Source organism: Rutilus rutilus, assembly GCF_951802725.1.
Source record: "Rutilus rutilus genome assembly, chromosome: 20".
Taxonomy (NCBI): Eukaryota; Metazoa; Chordata; class Actinopteri; order Cypriniformes; family Leuciscidae; genus Rutilus; species Rutilus rutilus.
This window is the reverse complement of record NC_140225.1, coordinates 28758340-28777052: the sequence shown is the minus strand read 5'-3', so window position 1 is coordinate 28777052 and position 18713 is coordinate 28758340. Positions and strand designations below refer to the sequence as shown.

The 18713-nt window shown below is 37.7% G+C and overlaps 1 protein-coding gene across 1 annotated transcript; it reads left to right on the top strand.

Moving 5' to 3' along the window:
* The first annotated feature begins 8039 nt into the window (after positions 1-8039).
* oit3 (oncoprotein induced transcript 3) lies at positions 8040-18578 on the top strand. The gene is made up of 9 exons (XM_084390931.1): positions 8040-8194; positions 11935-12309; positions 12401-12514; positions 14840-14962; positions 15048-15170; positions 15242-15402; positions 16355-16767; positions 17771-17870; positions 18015-18578. The coding sequence occupies exons 1-9, from the start codon at positions 8140-8142 to the stop codon at positions 18177-18179; spliced, it is 1629 nt and encodes a 542-aa protein (XP_084247057.1). The 5' UTR covers positions 8040-8139; the 3' UTR covers positions 18180-18578.
* The last annotated feature ends 135 nt before the right edge of the window (positions 18579-18713 follow it).

Sequence of the window (18713 nt, the reverse complement as noted above, 5' to 3'; positions counted from 1 at the left end):
AGACATGATCGCTATGAACTGTGGTTTAATGGAAAAGAGCTACATCAACTGTGAGAATTCTTCAAAATTTCTCTATTTTGTATTAAAAATAATAATAACAGCCTATGACTTTAAATGTGACATTGTTAAATAATTTCCATTTTACTATTCCTTTAAACAGACATTTTTGGGAGGGAAAGCACAATCCAGTTATTATAAACCAACCTGTGGTTTGTGGATTTTGCACATCTGGCTAAAAGTGCAAGTGTTGTGATGGAGGCCCTTCAGCAGTGATTTTTTTTTTCTTTGGTGAGGAGTTCAGGTCAATGAGATTTACCCAGCATGCTTGACTGGATTACGCTGTAATTTAACACAGCAAGACCTGAGCTCTAGGTGGTTATTTTAAGGACGACAGCCTTATAATTGCATTATATGCAACCCAGCTGGTTTCAACGGAGCTGCTTCTCTCTTTTACCCGAGTTTGTGCGTTTTAATTGGGTTTGTCAGATAATAAACTGAAGTTTAAACTGTTTCCATCACTCTTGTAGCTAATGAGTAGAGGGTACTTGCACATCTACCATTAGTCCTGGAACAACTTTGTGGCGTATTGCTGACCCTAAGCATTAATCGCCCTATAGGAAACAATCGACTAAATATATAAATCCAAAACCTTAAAATCTGACCGGTTGAATGTGATGTCATTCCAGGAACAATGAGGATGTTAATGGAAGTCAGAATCAAGATCACTGTGCACATTTGTGACAATATGGTAATATGGAGCATTTGGTGCGAACATCTCGTCTCATGATGACGTTCATGAATTTTATATTCATGCATAATATTCGTCCATAGCAGTCCAAATCATTGAATCCATCATAAGCCAAAAATACATCCATTCCGCTTCACTTATGTGATCAACAGTCATAAATTCAACCCGATACACACTCCGAACTGTTATTGTAGGGCAAAAACACATCTCCTGCTCAAATAAGCCCAGTACACTGACATCCCTTGACCGTCTAAGAGGTCTTGGGCCTGGTCTTTATCTAATACGTTGATTTAAAAAAAAAAAAAAGAATTATTATTATTTTATTTGTAGAGTTTCTTTTTGTTTCAGGTTTTTTTTAAAAAATATATCCAATATATGGAATCTATTCTAAAGCGGGTGTTGCATGAATGTATGTTTACATGGGGAAATTATATATAAATGAATCAAAAAAGCAAAGATTATTATGAATGCTGATTGCCGATAAACAGACTCCTGGTTCATCAAGAGTTTAGTTTTTAATCCTAGTCCCTGGCCCTCCATGACCTCATCTGCTGCACAGGCTCTGATTGGTCAAGGTTCTCTCCTACATTGTCTTGTTTTAGCCTGTCTTTGCTCTCTCTCAGTCTCGATGCTGCTGCTCAATCACTGCAGTGCTGCCTTTATTCTAAACACTGACCTGAGAACAGAGAGTATGAAAGACCTGAGCGCACTATATAGTCTCCTTCTCGAACACCCCTTGCTCCGCCCATTTGCCCCTCTTTCTTTAGCTCCTCATTATACTCTCACACTGATTACGTTTTAGATACGTGCATTATTTTAAAGTTTTCTTCATGTGCACTTACAATGATAATTATATTTCGGGGGAAAAAGGAAATGGGTGACTTTGAATGAAAAACGTTTTTTCATATTCTTTATTTGTTGGTTTTGTCATTGGCATCGGATGCTGTAATGTTAGAAGACTTTAAAAATGACAATGTAAAATCCTGTATCATTTATGAAATGTGTATAAAAGAGAAATGTAATTCAATTATCAATAAATACTTATCCAGTTTTGAATCCGGTATTGGTTGATTGATTGATTTAAATACCAAGCTATTTATAGGACAACATATAGTATGTGGCCTGTCATGTTAATATACTGTACATGTAGGGTAAGATGGATGTCCCCAAACACAATTTTTTTTTTTTTTTAACACCATAGACCGCACAGCATCTCAACACTTTTGATGAACACTATGCTCTGCTATGAATGGCTTTCTATTCATCTGAATATTCATCTTCTTGCCCCAGTTAGGGGACCATCTTGCTTGAGTAGTGGGGTAAAATAGCCTCTTTGAATATTTTTGTAAATTAAAAGTAAATGCACAATTTAAGGGCGCCATCTTCCCCTATATATTACAATTCAAAATGCTGGATTATGCATTCATGTATGCAGTACGATATGGTATAATTTGTCTAAAACTACATACATTAAGAGACTACATGTTTTACTTTTAATTCATTTGTGACACCACAGGACTATACGAGTGTACTGCGGAAGAAATTGTGACCAGTTAGGCAAAAAATGACAAATTGGGCACCAGGTCAGGAAGCAGACAGACTGGCTTAAACGACTGTCTGCTAGCGGCCTCGCGTCACCAAGGTCAGATAAATCCCATCACATAGAGCCTCTTTCACCTAGATATCATCATATAGAGACTGTGTCTGTTCCCCGAATTTGGAAATCCAAAAAACGTCCAAACCCATCTAAGGTTAAAAAATTAATTGATGTTCAACAAATAAAAAACAGATATAATACAGATGAGCAAATGCTAAAGCTTGGGTTGCTGAATATTCAATCCCTTACTCCAAAAGCACTCATTTTTAATGATATGATTTCAGATAATAACCTAGATGTGCTGTGTTTGACAGAAACCTGGCAACGATTACATTACTTTAAATGAGTCCACCCCGCAAGATTACTGTTATAAACATGAACCTCGTCTGAAACGCAAAGGGGGAGGTGTTGCTGTAATTTATAGTAATATTTTCAAAACCACTAAGAAATCAAGTTTTAAATATACTTCTTTTGAAGTGTTGGTGCTTAATGTAAAAATATATAGTGTAAATGATAAATCACGTTTGAGATTTGTGCTGGCTACTGTATACAGGCCACCAAGGCACCATACAGACTTTATCAAAGAATTTGCGGACTTTCTATCAGAATTAATATTGACTGCAGATAAAGTACTAATTGTTGGTGATTTTAATATACACATAGATAATGAAAAAGATGCATTGGGATTGGCATTTAAAGACATTGTAAACTCAATTGGAGTTAGACAACACGTGTCAGGACCTACTCATCGTCGTAATCATACTCTAGATCTAATATTATCACATGGAATAGATGTTGATGCCGTTGAAATTCTGCAGCAGAGCGATGACATCTCAGATCATTATCTAGTCTCGTGTAAATTACATTTAGCTAAGGCTGCAAAGCCGACTCCGTTATAAATATGTTAGACTTATCACTTCTGCCACTAAAGATTGCTTTATCAATAATCTTCCTAATCAGTTTCATCATCTCAGCATCCCGGATAGCTTAGAAGAACTTGATATTGCAACAGAAACTTTTAACTCTCTCTTTTCCAGCACTTTAGAGAAGATTAAAGAAAATAGTCCAATGCCGTGGTACAACGAGCACACTCGGGGCCCTTAAGAGAGCAGCCAGAAAAATGGAGCGCAACTAGAAGAAAACAAAACTAGAGTTATTTCAGATTTCATGGAAGGAGAGCTCGATTACTTACAGAGAGGCTTTAAAAGCTGCTAGATCTGCTTATTTTTCAACCCTATTAGAAGAAAATAAACATAATCCTAGGTATTTATTTGAAACAGTGGCTAAACTAACGAAAAAGAAAGCTTCAAGCCCAGAAGTTGCCAAGCAACACAGCAGTAATGACTTTATGAACTTCTTCACTTATAAGATTGATAATATCAGGGACAAAATTATAAATATGCAACCGTCTACTACAGTATCGCATCAGGGAGTGCATTGTAGTCTCCCTGAGGAAAAATTCGATTCATTTATTGCTATAGGAGAGGAAGAATTTTGCAAACTCGTTAATTCATCTAAATCGACAACATGTATGTTAGACCCTATTCCGACTAAGCTACTGAAAGAGATGCTCCCAGAGGTCATAGATCCTCTTCTTACTATCATTAATTCGTCTTTGTCTCTAGGATACGTACCAAAAACTTTTAAGCTGGCTATGATTAAACCGCTTGTTAAAAAAACGCAACTTGATCCTACAGAATTAGTCAATTACAGGCCGATCTCGAATCTACCTTTTCTGTCAAAGATACTAGAAAAAGCAGTATCCTCACAACTATGTTCCTTTCTTGAAAGAAATGATATCTGCGAGGATTTTCAGTCCAGATTTAGACCATACCATAGTACTGAGACAGCTCTCATTAGAGTCACAAATGATTTGCTCTTATCATCCGATCGTGGTTGTATCTCTCTATTAGTGTTACTTGATCTTAGTGCTGCATTATGTTGGCATTAGTGGAATTGCATTAGCATGGTTTAAATCATACTTATCTGACCGTTATCAGTTTGTAGCAGTAAATGAAGAGATGTCTTATCAATCACAAGTTCAGAATGGAGTACCACAAGGCTCAGTACTAGGATCGCTACTGTTCACTCATGTACATTAGGAGATATCATTAGGAAACATGGAATTAGCTTTCACTGTTATGCTGACGATACTCAGCTGTATATTTCTTCAAAACCTAATGAAACTTACCAATTCACAAAATTAACGGAATGCATAGCTGATATAAAAAATTGGATGACTAGTAATTTCCTACTACTTAATTCTGAAAAAACAGAGATTCTAATTATTGGACAAAAAAAACTCCCACGTAATAACCTAAAATACTGTCTAACACTTGATGGCTGCTCTGTTAAGTCTTCGTCGTTGGTTAGGAACCTGGGTGTGCTCTTTGATACCAATCTTTCATTTGAAAGTCATGTGTCTAGTATCTGTAAAACCGCATTTTTCCATCTTAAAAATATATCTAAATTACGTCATATGCTCTCATTGACAAATGCGGAACAATTAGTTAATGCGTTCATGACCTCAAGGCTAGATTATTGTAATGATCTACTGGGTGGTTGCCCTGCACGCTTAATAAACAAACTACAGCTGGTCCAAAACGCGGCAGCTCGAGTTCTTACCAGAACCAGGAAGTATGACCATATTAGCCCGGTCCTGTCAACACTGCATTGGCTGCCTATTAAACATCGCATACATTTTAAAATATTGCATATAAAATGGTTTAGCTCCGCAGTACTTGAGCGAGCTCTTAACGCATTATAGTCCTTCACGTCTATTGTGATCTCAAAATTCCGGCCAGTTAATAATACCTAGAATATCAAAATCGACTGCTGGCGGTACCTTCTCCTATTTAGCACCAAAACTTTGGAACAGTCTTCCTAACATTGTCCGGGAAGCAGACACACTCTGTCAGTTCAAAGCTAGATTAAAGACACATCTCTTTGACCTAGCATACACATAATACATTATAGACTTCTATAATTCAATGTTAGGCTGCATAGATTAGGTCAGCCGGAACCGGGAACACTTCCCATAAATCCTGATGACTCGTTATATCATAAGAAGAATGGCATCTATGCAAATTTTAGTGTCTTTGTTTATCCCGAGGTTTTAACTTCATTAAAGAACCGCTATAAAGCCAAAACAATCTCTGTTACCTTAAATTATACGTTTATCTCTGTAAAGCTGCTTTGAAACAATCTACATTGTTAAAAGCGCTATATAAATGAAGATGACTTGACTTAGGACATATTCACTTTCATTTACAAGGGCGGGTGGGTCTATGTCACAATGGCTTTTTTTTCTGTAATTAATTAAATGTCCAAAAACACACTAGCATACAAGAGTGACGTATATAATCAAGGCTGAAAGGTTCGACTGTGTGTTTTTTTTTTTTTTGCTTTACTTACTTTAATGTCAGGTCAGGGCAAGTTTCACATGTTTTATACTGTTATACAATTTATTATCTAATAACTGGCCAAAACAAGTATGTGTGTGTGTGTGTGTGTGTGTGTGTGTGTGTGTGTGTGTGTGTGTATGTATGTATGTATGTATGTATGTATGTATGTATGTATGTATGTATGTATGTATGTATGTATGTATGTATGTATGTATGTATGTATGTATGTATGTATGTATGTATGTATGTGTGTATGTATGTATGTGTGTACGTACGTATGTCCAATGGCAGTCATTTATTTAGTGTAAATTTATATTTAATTTGTTTTTCATGAATTTAGTTTTTTACAATTTGGCAATTTACCCTATATACTGTAGTATAACCAAAAGGTTAACATTTGTTAAATGAACATGCGTCTTTATTTCCCTGCAATAACTTTTTTTTTTATGGTCAAGATGTTAAGGTACTTCTGATTTTCAATCTAAACATATTTCTATGAGAAATAGTCACTTGAGTAAAAAAAGCCCTGGTTTCCACAATGGGGTCCACAAGTTTAGAGCCACTAATTTAAGATATTTCTATTAAATTGCAAATTGTAGTATTACCATTTAAGTAAAAAAATTCAAATATTTTCCAGTGGCAGTTTTGTATTTTTGCTTCACCAAGAAAATGGTTCCAAACAATGGCAAAACAACTGTTGCAACATACATTCTCCACCACTAAAACACGATGCTCAGCCAATCAAATGACTGGATCTATCAGTTTCCATGTGGTATCGTAACAGTAAACGGTTTGTTTCTAAATGAGCTGCAGCATTTGTTTTGAGTCATATTTACCTCAACAACACCTTGACCTGCTCAACTCCTCAGTTTTTCCCACATTCAGCTGGACTTCCTACCAGATAGGAGGCTTCGGTTTGTACACACTGTACCAGCAGCATACTCTAAACTGCATTAATATCCAATCAAATACCCTTAAAGATGGTTCTTCCCTTCCTAAGCGAAGAAAACCAGATAGTTGTTCTCCCATGATCCTGTTCTTGCAGAGTCTGCATTTACTCTGTGACTGATCTTAAGCAACTTGACACATTCCAGCCCATTTCCCTTCTTTACTTAAATGAGAGGGGGAAAAAAGCTCTGACCAAATTGACACATCCATGCCTGTAAAGACCAGCAACACCTCTCCAATTTGTCTATCTCCTCTAGACTTTTCCGTTTCTGTGATAACCTTCAGACACTTTCCTCTACTCTGTGCTAATGATATCAATGATTAGCACATTGTCCTGCCTTTCCTGGGCTGCCGTGAAGGACAAAGGAAAGACGACAAACTTGACAAAGTACAAAGCAAAGTCGGACTGTTTACTGACTAATAAATGGCTTAAAGAAGTAGTTCACTTCAAATTGACCCCTTGCAACATAAAAGCAACCTAAAAGTATGATAAAAATGACTTGCTTTAAAACTGATTTAATTTGTGATTTAGTAATTGTTAAATGATTGGTTAAACATATAACAATAAAATAATACATTAATAACTTGAATTTTAAACTTAAATCTGGGTCTGTTTCACAAAGCTATTGTATGACTTCACAAAGCAAGTCATGTGAACTACTTTTATCTATAGAAAGAGATAGTGTGTGTATATATATATATATATATCTTTTTTTTTGCGATGGAAGGCAAAGATTCTTGGTGGAGTGCAAAATATTTGCGGGGGAACGCAAAACCATTGACTTATTATTTTTCCTCCCATTTCATATTTTTTTCATCACCATCTCCGTACAAACCCAATGGTTGGGTTTCAAATTTGAATTACAAATTTTAAAGCAGCAGTTGGGTTTTATCCATATTTGACCCAAACATGAGTTGAGACAACCCAGCCTAATCTAAGTGTTGAGCTTCCCTAGATACAGTCTGACTTATAGGCCAGTAACACCTATAGGAAGTTCTACAGAGAGCAGGAGATGAATCTTCGCCTGAATTTCCTAACACACTGTCTACTAGAATGCATCACATCTGCTAATGCAGGCAGTTGACTGGTGTTGGGTCGGATGATAAAGGACTCTGGATGATGTATCAGGGAGGGATGGATAAGCCAGACTCCAGTAACAATGAGAGGATGGTCCTGTCTCTATCCGGACGGGTGGGTTTTCATAGACGGGGGACAAGAGGACAGGAGAAGGGGTCAAGGTGAGATCGATGTCCTGTCCATGGGAAGACAACATACAAATTATTTACAGCCATTGTGTTAGACACATCCCTCATAATGACAGAGATAACAGACTCCACTATTAAACCACAAAGCTCTTCCACAAACTGAAGTGTCAAGACTGGGATGACAAGGTGTACATCTGTGATTTTCTCACCAAATAAAATCCTCTCTACCACTGGACATGCTTTTCACTTTGGTTGTTCTTTTACAAGCTGTGAGTACTGCACAGACCATAGGTAAGCACTTCTTATTTTACACTGCTTATTATTATTAATATAATGTGCTTATTACTTGAGCTTCATTCTAAAGGATGCCATTTTTATTGCATTGATATAACCACATTTTTCTGAAGGACATGTGAGTGGTGCTTGTGCAAAAGTCATGATCATCATGATAGAGTGTTGTGGGTGGTTGCTAGGGTGTTGAAATGCAGTTGCTAAGGTGTTCTGAGTGGTTTCACTGTGTTGCTATGTGGTTGCTAGGAGGTATTATCTTATACTGGTCCTTCCCCAAGTCTTTATGATTTTCTGATCTCTATGGTCCAGATAACTCCTTCAATGAAAATCAAAAATCAAAAGTATCGTACTGTAGTTATTGAGTTATGTTCAATATGAGCAACAGTAATAATGATGTTTTCCTTGGCAAAAACATTTAATAACAATGTGAAAGATATGGCTGACCAACACTGAATGGGTAAATGTCCTCACACATGACATCTAGATTAGTTTACACTTTATTTTAAGGTGACATTGTTACAGTGTAATTGCATAAATAAGAACTGAGGGTAACACTTTATTTTACAGTGTCCTTGTTACACACGTTACATGTAGTTACTATAGTAATAACTATAACTTATGCATAGTTACATGCAACCAACCCTACAACAAACCTAATCATAACCCTATCCTATGTGTGCTATCTGGGTCAGGGTTAAGGTTGGGTTTAGGGTTAGTTGCTTGTGATTATGCCTAATTTACTGTTATTACTGTAGTAAGTATGTAACTTGTGTAACTATGTCACCTTAAAATAAAGTGTTATGTAATTATAGAACTGTAGCTGTAAAGATAAAGATACTTTAAAAGATTTAAAGATTTTTTTCTCTCGATCAGTAGAGTTAAAAGGAGTAAATACTTTTGCCTCAGTTAATATTCTATTCTATTCAAATTTTTAATCGGTAACACTTTATTTTAAGGTGACGTAGTTACACATTACTACATGTACTTACTATAGTAATAACAGTAAAGGATGCATAATTACAAGTAGTTAATTAATATTACTCAGTACTAATTTGAGTTAGTACAATGTAACTACGTCACCTTAAAATAAAGTGAAACGTTTAAATCTTCAAGAAATATCCTTAATTTCAGCATTTAGTATACCAAAAGATACCCAAGAAATCAGCAATGTTTGAAGTGATAAAGAGCTTTGTGAGTGTAAGTGGATATGCAGCAGATGTGAAAGAGGACATGATTTATTATAGCGGTGTCCAGGAATACAGTGTTTACAGCAAACATTCTTGACCTGAACATCCGTTTCTCCTTGACCTCCAGCTAAGGTATCAACTGAACATGCCTAATAGATAACCCTATCTACAGTCTGCCTGTGCTGATAGAAATACACTATTATTTACGCTCAAAAATATTTTGAGAAATTAGTCTTTACTCCTATTTTCTAAGGCAATATTACAATAAACCTCTAACCCTAACTACCAAACTTTGATGCAAGCTTGTTTGTACAACAGGGATGAATGATACCACAAATCAACGGACATGTAATGAGGAGGGGTTTCATATCAGAATATCAGAGACTGGTGGGGCTCTTTTGCTTCAGGCTAGTAAACAATCTCCTGCAACCATTCTGGACACCCAGAAAACACTCTAAATACCTTAGTAAACAAAAGGCAACGTCCTGGCATCATGGTGGTCATTTCCTTCAGAAAATGCAAAATTCACATTTAAATGCATACATCATGTGTGGAAGGCAAATGTCCACCTACTTGAAGTTGTTCGAGTTTGCACAGAAAGCTCTCTGTTGTGATGATTTGGAGATATGGCCAGGGAGAGTTGATTCTATAATGTATAAACTCCCCATGACCCAGGGAACAGTGTGTTGTTGCCAATTTTCATTTGAACTGAGTTGATAATTTACTGTGGAAAGGATTCTCCCTCTATGCCTCATCAAGCGGCTGACGCTTCCTGACTAATGGTCATTCACACTTTATGCTGCTTCAATTTTCATCTCCACATGGTCCAGCAGAGCAGCCCAACTTCATATAAAGACCTAACTCATTTGTGGGGAGTGTTAGGGAGAGAGCAGCGGTGCAGTGCAGAGTATTGATTAGACACCTTTTGAAATCTACCAACCAACTGAAGGAAAATAGTTTTGCACTGACAGATTTAAACAAGCAGTTCCTCTTAAAAACACATTTCTTGTTTTCCTCAAACCACTTCTGAAAATACCTGCTTAAACCAGCATAAATTTCCATGATGGTCCTGAATGGCTAATCCCTGTTATTGTTAGTTGATGGTGGTCTAGCATGTGCAATAAAACTTAAAAACTTGTAAAGCTTGTTGATCAGCTCGTCTTTTAAGTGAAGCTTGCTGGTGAAGTTATAGGTTAAGTGTGTGACTTCTTGCCTCTAGCATCACCAAATAATAAACATAGATTTTTCGGTAACACTTTCTTTGAAGACCATGCTTATAATGAATTATAGCTCCATTTATACTTATTTATAAGTAACTATTAATATTTTATAAATACATTTATAAAGACTCATTACGACCTATACTGCATTATAAGAACAATTATAGTTACATTTATATTATTTTTTTATAATTACTTAATGCATTTGTGTTTTCAATGCGCATGCTCATAATCCATTATACACTAATTTATAAGTATTGTCATATGGTTCCATGAATGTATTAATAAAGATGCAGCCTGCATTGCTTTAATGTTATTATATTATAGTTGCAGTGACTTTTTAGTAACTCGGATTTATTTCTGTCAAATAAGTGAATGTGTTTTTATTATTAGCTGTATTGTGTTCTTATAAATACTTATTGTGAGTGATAATACAGTTACTAAGCTATAAATGCATAACTGATGGCTATAAGTAAAGTCAAAACATAGGATGCAATTTTCCTAAAGCAAATGTTAAGAAATCATGAAGATGTGCTCATCGTACATTTTAGATAGTTTATTTGTAAATGTAACTAATGAACAATAATTCCTGTTATAAAAAAAACATAAATTATTAATACAAAGAGTTGAAAACAATATATATATATTTTAATGTTACATACATTGACAAAAAACTGCAACAATATATATTTTTTTTTTAAGTATAATTCCAAACTGCTATAAGCAATATCATGCATATGTAATATCATAACAAATCATAATTACTATTCGTGACCTCTAATGCAAACATTAGCCATTAAATACATAATTGATAACTAATTTGGTACAGCAAACAAGGGTCTCTGGAACTCTTTTATATTTGATCATTTATAAATCGGTGTATGTTATGAGCATGCGCATTGAAAAAGCAAATGCATGACTTATAAGTCATTATAAAAATAATATAAATGTAACTATAACTGTTCTTATAATGCAGTATAGGTCTTAATGAGTCTTTATAAATAGATTTATAGAATAGTAAATAAATAAGTATAAATGGGGCTATAATTCATTATATGGACTTCATAGAAAGTGTTACCGATTATTGTTAATCGCAATCTAAATTTGAATGATCCTGATATCAGTTCTTAAAATCACTTACTGGTGAAGTACGCAAATGCTTATTAACACGACCCCGATCTACCTTTGGTCAACAGATTGTCCCCTCCACATGTCTTACTTATAGTTGTCTCCTGCATATTTTCCTCTCTTCCAAATTAAAATGCAGTGTGTCACCAGTGTGTAACAGATAATCTGTTCTGACCAATTGTTACCTGTCTCTGTCATTGGTCAGCCCTAGATCCCTGCTCAGCGTATATCACTCTGAACGAACCATGGCGGAATACAGACTACCATGTCAACAACTCTGCAGGAGTCCCTCTGTGCGACCGGCATGTAGCGGGGGAATGGTATCGCTTTACAGGGATGGCAGGGGATGCTATGCCAACCTTCTGTATCGATGAGAACCACTGTGGGACCCATGCCCCCATCTGGCTGAATGGCAGTCACCCTCGGCCTAGTGATGGCATTGTTACCCTACATGCTTGTGCTAGCTTCAATAATAACTGCTGTCACTGGACAGCTAGTGTTGACGTAAAGGCCTGTGCTAAGGGTTACTACGTCTACCGCCTACCCCGACCCTCAGTCTGCTTCCACGTCTACTGTGGCCGTAAGTCTTCCTACTGCCTCATTAGGTCTTTCTGACATGTTGGTTAAGAATTGACCTCCATCAGACGGTTTCGTTATGTGTGTCGCCATAGATTTCTATGACATATGCGATGAGGTTGAGTGTAATGGAGCCGACTGCCCTATCGAGCCAGAATGCCGCTGTTCTGAGGGGACGGTTCTAGGCCCTGATGCACAGACATGTCTGGGTGAGTAACAGTGTGGTCCAGGCCTGGGCAAGAGAAATGCTTATAGAGCAGAAGAGTTATATTGCGATAAGAATGAGAGAGGGCTTTTGCAGCGATGGGAAAGAGACCACAGGACTGTTGAGAAACAATCCACTAATGTACAAAGGCAGCCAGCAAAATCAATGCCTTTAAAGATAAAAAAGAAAGAAAGAATAGAGTGCAAATTATCCAGCAATTTTCAGGGTGTCTACATTTTTAAAGGATTTTCTGTTGGTAAAATTAAGGACACAATCTGTTGAAATTTGTCTTGCAGAACCCAAGTTGTTTATTTGTTCCCAATTGGTACTGTTGCTATGGTTACATCTCAGAGTGAACGTAACTTATGTTCACAAGTCTATATTTTAAGGATATGCAGTTGTTACAAGAACAGCCAGAGGCCTGGGGTAAATGGATGTTCAAGACCGTAGGGCATTGGTGTCCAATCCTGCATCTGGAGGGCAACTGTCCTGCAGAGTTTAGCTGGATCCCTGATCAAACACATCTAAATCAGCTGATCAAGGTCTTCAGGATTATTCTAAAATTCCAGGCTGATGGGTTGGAGCAGGTTAGACCCAAACTCTGCAGGACATTGGCCCTCTAGGAGCAGGATTGGATACCTGTGGTGTAGGGCCAAGTATCCTGACACAATCTGACCCATTTGAAACATTGTTAAAATCTATACTTAAAAAGAAAATGTACATTAAAGATACTCCAAACTTCCATTTTTACTTGGGGATTCAAGCCTTAATTTCAAGAGTCAGACTCATCAAATCCTTCCTTAATTTGCATAATGAACATATTGCATGAAGCAGTTCTGCTTCATAAGCTGGTAAGAGAAAGTGTCAACTTTAAATGCTGTATTGAAGGGCAAATATTTAGTAGGACAAAAATGAGTAAATGGAATAAGTGAAAACAATTATATTTAATTGAATGTGTTCATTAACTGGATTGGATGTAATTAAGGACATCAAGCCCTCTGTCTCCTCATTGATCTTCTCTGACGGTCTTTTCCGTCAGCATTTAATTACATTTTTTACGGTGGGCGAGAGGGCTCAACGTGCTGCAACTGAAGAAATCACATTCAAATAGAAAAGACACCAGCAAATTTAGAAAACATCCTCATCAGTTTGACAACACATGTGCTGCAACTACTCACAATGCAACCCAATACAGAAACACACTGCAAATTCTCCCAACGCACATACGATCAGGATGTTAAAATAAACAAAACAAAACTCACCTTTCAGGTCATCGACAACAGCACTGACGAGTAGACATTGAACTATAAGCATGTCTCAGCCAAGTTTGTCACTTGTTGGAGTCCCCTGGAAACATTCTGTGCTATTTGCAGCGCGTGTCTGTATTTGGTTGCATTGTGAGTATTTGCAGCACATGTTGTCAAACTGATGAAGATGTTTTCTTAATTTGCTCGAGTTTTTCTAATTGCATGTGCTTTCTTCAATTGCAGCGCACTGAGCCCCCTCGGACACCGTAATTTTACCCTCCACAAACAAGTTAACTAATCACTGTCTATTCCAATGCCAGAAGAACATAAATGACTGGCTTTGTTGCAAAACAGTGATCTCCCTAAAGAGGGAGCATATTGAAAATAGTCCCCAGCTCGGTAACTTCCAACGTGACCGGGACTAAGTTTGTCTAACCTATTAGACCTATTTTCAGGTGCTGCGTCATATCATTACGCCTGCTGGACCCATGGTACGGCAGTAAAGTTTCTTGATAATTACGCAGGAATGAGAGTATAGTTCCTAGCCATATCAGCCTAGAAAATCGCAACTTTACATTTTCCGTCTGTCTTAGTACACGATGTAACTACAGAAGAGTCAAGTTTTAAATAGGAAAAATATCGAAACTCTTTGGTCATTTTTTTGAGAGAGATGCTAATGGTCTTGTCCGATTCAATGATCTATGCTAAGCTAGGCTAAAAGTGGTACCGCCAGACCCGGTGATCGGCTGAATGGACTCGAAAACGGTAAAACTCAACTGTTTAACTCTGGGGGAGTTGTAAAATGAGCCTATTTCCAAAAAAAGTGGAGTATCCCTTTAAGGCAGAATTTTGTCGCTCCCGACACAAAGATTGTTCTAATAAAGTATACAAACAAAGTCTAATGTAGCATTGCATGTATCCTTCGTATAGAAGGCAATCCCTTGTGTTCCAAATCAGTCTTTTTCAGTTCGGCATGTAGACAGCAGGGGCAACTAGGTTTTAGAACAGAGCCACAGCTCCATCTGTTTCTTTCCCACATTCAAGTATCTGTTTTAACTGTGATCTGGTGTGTTATGTGTAAGATGTAAACGAATGTGAGAAAGGGAATGGAGGATGTGCAGAAGTATGCATCAACACCAAGGGCTCTCGTCGATGTGAGTGTGGACGAGGTAAAGTGCTGGACGTAGACGGGAAGAGCTGTAAAGGTAAGAACGTGGTAAGACAGCGCATCCTGAATATGGGCAGACTTTCATTTAAGTCATGCATTGTGGTTTTTGTGGTTCTGTGTAGAGACTGAAGGATGTGACAATGTGAATGGAGGCTGTAGCCATGGATGCTCCTCAGAGGACGACTCCTATTACTGTCACTGTCCCCGGGGTCTGATGCTGGGAGAGGACAAACAGACCTGTCAGGGTGAGCTGAACCTCTCTCCCTCTTTCTGTCAGGGTTTGTGGACTTCACTTTGACATTTGTTTTGTGCGCAGTCCCTGTGCAGTGTGATCCTAGTTCCATAGAGGTCTCGGTTCCCAAAGATCTGGTTGGAGGACTTGAGCTCTTCCTGTCTAACACTTCCTGCCGTGGCATTTCCAATGGCACTCACATTAACCTCCACTTTAGTCTGAAGACCTGTGGCACTGTGGTCCAGGTAAAAATGATTATGGATCTATCAAGCTTTGATTTGATTTTAAATCTAGACTGACCCTGTTTACTTCCATAATGCGTATTTTTGGTGTTATTTTACATGATTAATAAGTTTGCGTTAGTCCAAATAAAAAAAAGTTTGTTTTTGTAATCTAATAATAAAGTTGCTCCATCTGTAAAAAGACTTTACTTTTTAACTGACATTACCTTGTGTAAGTCATGTGACATTCTCCTCTTATCCATCATATTAATGACCTTGAGTGGGGAAAAGTAATGGCAGTGACGAAAAAACTAACAAACAAAAAGAGAGATGCAAGACAAAAATGTCTTTTCGTGTTTTTGTATTCGCTGCCTTTACTTTGCCCCACTGATGGTAACAAATATGGCAGATGAGCAGAAATGTCACATGACTAAACCGGATTCGTTTTTTGGATAACAAAGTAATTTAATGTCAGTGTTGTTAATGCAATAACACCAAATAAAGCCAGAGTCAATAAAAAAAGCGTTATAGATATACTGTTCCAGAATGTGAACTTGACCTTCAGCCTCCATATCCTGGTCAAAAAGTCAAGTCACATTTATTTGTATAGTGCTTTTCCCAATGTGTATCATTTCAAAGCAGCTTTACAGAGAGTCATACTGTTATGTCAATAACGCCTTACCATGATTTATCATAGAGCAAGCTTTAGGGCTAGACCCTAAAAAAGTCTCCTCAAAAGTACAGTACTTGCAAGTGGTGTTCCTTGAAAAACCACAGCAAAATCGCATTCAGGTCTGGTTCCATTCATTTTCACATTGCAGCCCTAATGGATAAAATCCCAGCCTACATTTTTTTCCTCACTGTCACATTACTGAAGTAAAATAGATGGCAAACGGTATTACATGTAGACTTATAAAATACTTGATAGTTCTCTGCGAATGTAGTGGAAAATCCTGTCCCTTTCTCTCTGCCTCAGGTGATTGATGACAAAATCGTTGGCACCAACTTGGTGACAGGGTTGCCCCGGTCCAGTCCCAGCAACAATGGTGATTTGATCGTGCGCACCAGTAAACTACTGCTGCCAATCACGTGCGAGTTTCCGCGGCAGTACGAAGTGTCAGATGGATACCTGCCGAGTCTGAGCAAAACAGCGCTGGAGTTAGCGGGACACAGCGAAGGAATATTCCCTTTCAGTTTGGAGCTGTTTAAAAGTGCAGAATTTTCTGAACCGTACAACCAACCTCCTCAACTGCGGTTGCGTGACTCGTTGTACTTCGGCGTTGAGCCTCGAGAGCGGGTGGATGGCCTTGCTGCCTTTGTTGAAAGCTGTTTTGCCACACCTGGTCCCAAGGCTGACCAGGCCTTAAAATATTACCTCATCAAAGATGGGTAGGTATTCAGAAGAATTCAAATATGAAGGGATACTGTTCTGTATGCTCACAATACCATACTGTATACTCCATGACTGGTGCTATAAGTCATTTTATTACAAGGCACTGTGGAATGCTTGACTGTGATTGGTCAATCGCACCATCCAGCGGTATGTTATTCCCAGATATCAACCGCTCAAAACAGAAACACAGGCTCATCCGGGTGACTGAAGTCAGCAGCGCTATACGCTTGCTAGGAACGTTTTTTCTTCGTGGAAGTTTTGCATTTGTTTAGCTAATAAAATATAAAAACTCAGTTGAATCAATATTTTGTGTACAGCTATTTAATTACGCCAGCCAGTATCGTGGACTCGCTCTCTCGTTTCATAGAAACGCAGCTGCTGCCATTTTGTGACTATGAGATACAAACACTACAATTTTAAAACAGTTTGAAATCAATATTCTTATCTCCATAATTATTTATGTGGCGAAATGCTAATAAGTGGTATGACTGTATCTCTTAAATGTCCGTCTAGTTTGAACTTGCTGCGCTAGCAACTGCTCTATCCACAGAAGCTTTGCGTTTAAAGACCTAATAAAATATTTCAACTCAGATCAATATTTCGTGTCTAACGATTTACTTATGTGGCAAGTAGCCGTGTAATAAGCGGGATAATGTGCGTTATTCATTACTTAGCCATTTTGCTAACTTCAACTAGCCACTGAATTAGACCGTCCTATCTCTTCTACCACAAGATCCCTCTCCAAAACCTGAATACTTTAAGCAATTCAGAAAACACCATCATACTCTGCCTTTTATGTGTCAGGTTTGCTAAAAATCATTTTTAGCTGTTTTTTAGAGCCTACGCCTCTCACAGAGCGAGGACACCTGAGTGTTATGCCATATCTATCGGTATAATTTATGTGTGATATTTTGAGGAAAGATTGCTTACAGCACCTTTAGACAAAAGCAGAGTCTATATTTAGAGACTGTTGAGCTTTAATGGCCTTATGTTTCCCAGCTGCATTTCAGACGAAACAGTGCGTCAGCTTTCGGCTAAAGACCAGCTCTCCAAACACTACCAGGTCCCGGTCTTCAAGTTCATCGGCAAGGACAACAGAGTGAGTAGGGAACAGGTTCATGCTGGGAAATTCAGCTGTGTCCGATGCATGTGTTTTTGTGTGCTAATGAGGTAGCTCTAATGAGTGTGTGTGAGAATGAGTGGGTCATTAAATCAGTTATTTTATGCGTATTGTGTGTGTTAGGAGGTGTTCCTGCATTGCCGTGTGCTGGTGTGTGGGCAGGCACAAGGGGAATCTCGCTGTACGCAGGGTTGCAGAAAGCGCTTGAGGCGACATCTCTGGACAGACCAGCACCAAGAGCAAGACGTTCTGTCCAGCGGACCCATTCGGATACTGCCAGACCCATGAGACCACACACATCTATAACATCTCTTATACCTACATAAAGAAAACAACGCCATCTACAGGCTACTTTACCGTATTTAAATACATGCATGTATATCTACAGTAATCTTACATTTATGAGTAATATAAGGAGCATTTGTTAAAGTCTCATCTCACTTGCTTCCTTCCACTGCTTCTGACACTATATTAACATAAACATCTGCTACCAGACCAAAAATATGCATTTACTGTAGGTGATGTGTGTGCAATTAACAGTATAAGTCTGAGCATTTCAATAAAGCTTAGGACATGAAACTGAGTGCTGGCATTTTACAATCTTGAATAATTAGCATTTATATTCAATACTGTTTTACTAATGGGGAAAATAAAATGATTTTACAGCCAATAAAGGTATTTTTCACAGTCTGTAGTCACATTGTCTCTCACAGGGCAATAAACATTCCTGTGTAATACTGTTCAACACTGATTCTACATTTAATTACATTTAAAACAAAAAGCCAAATTAAACTATTTGGTTTAGGATAACATTTCAGTTTT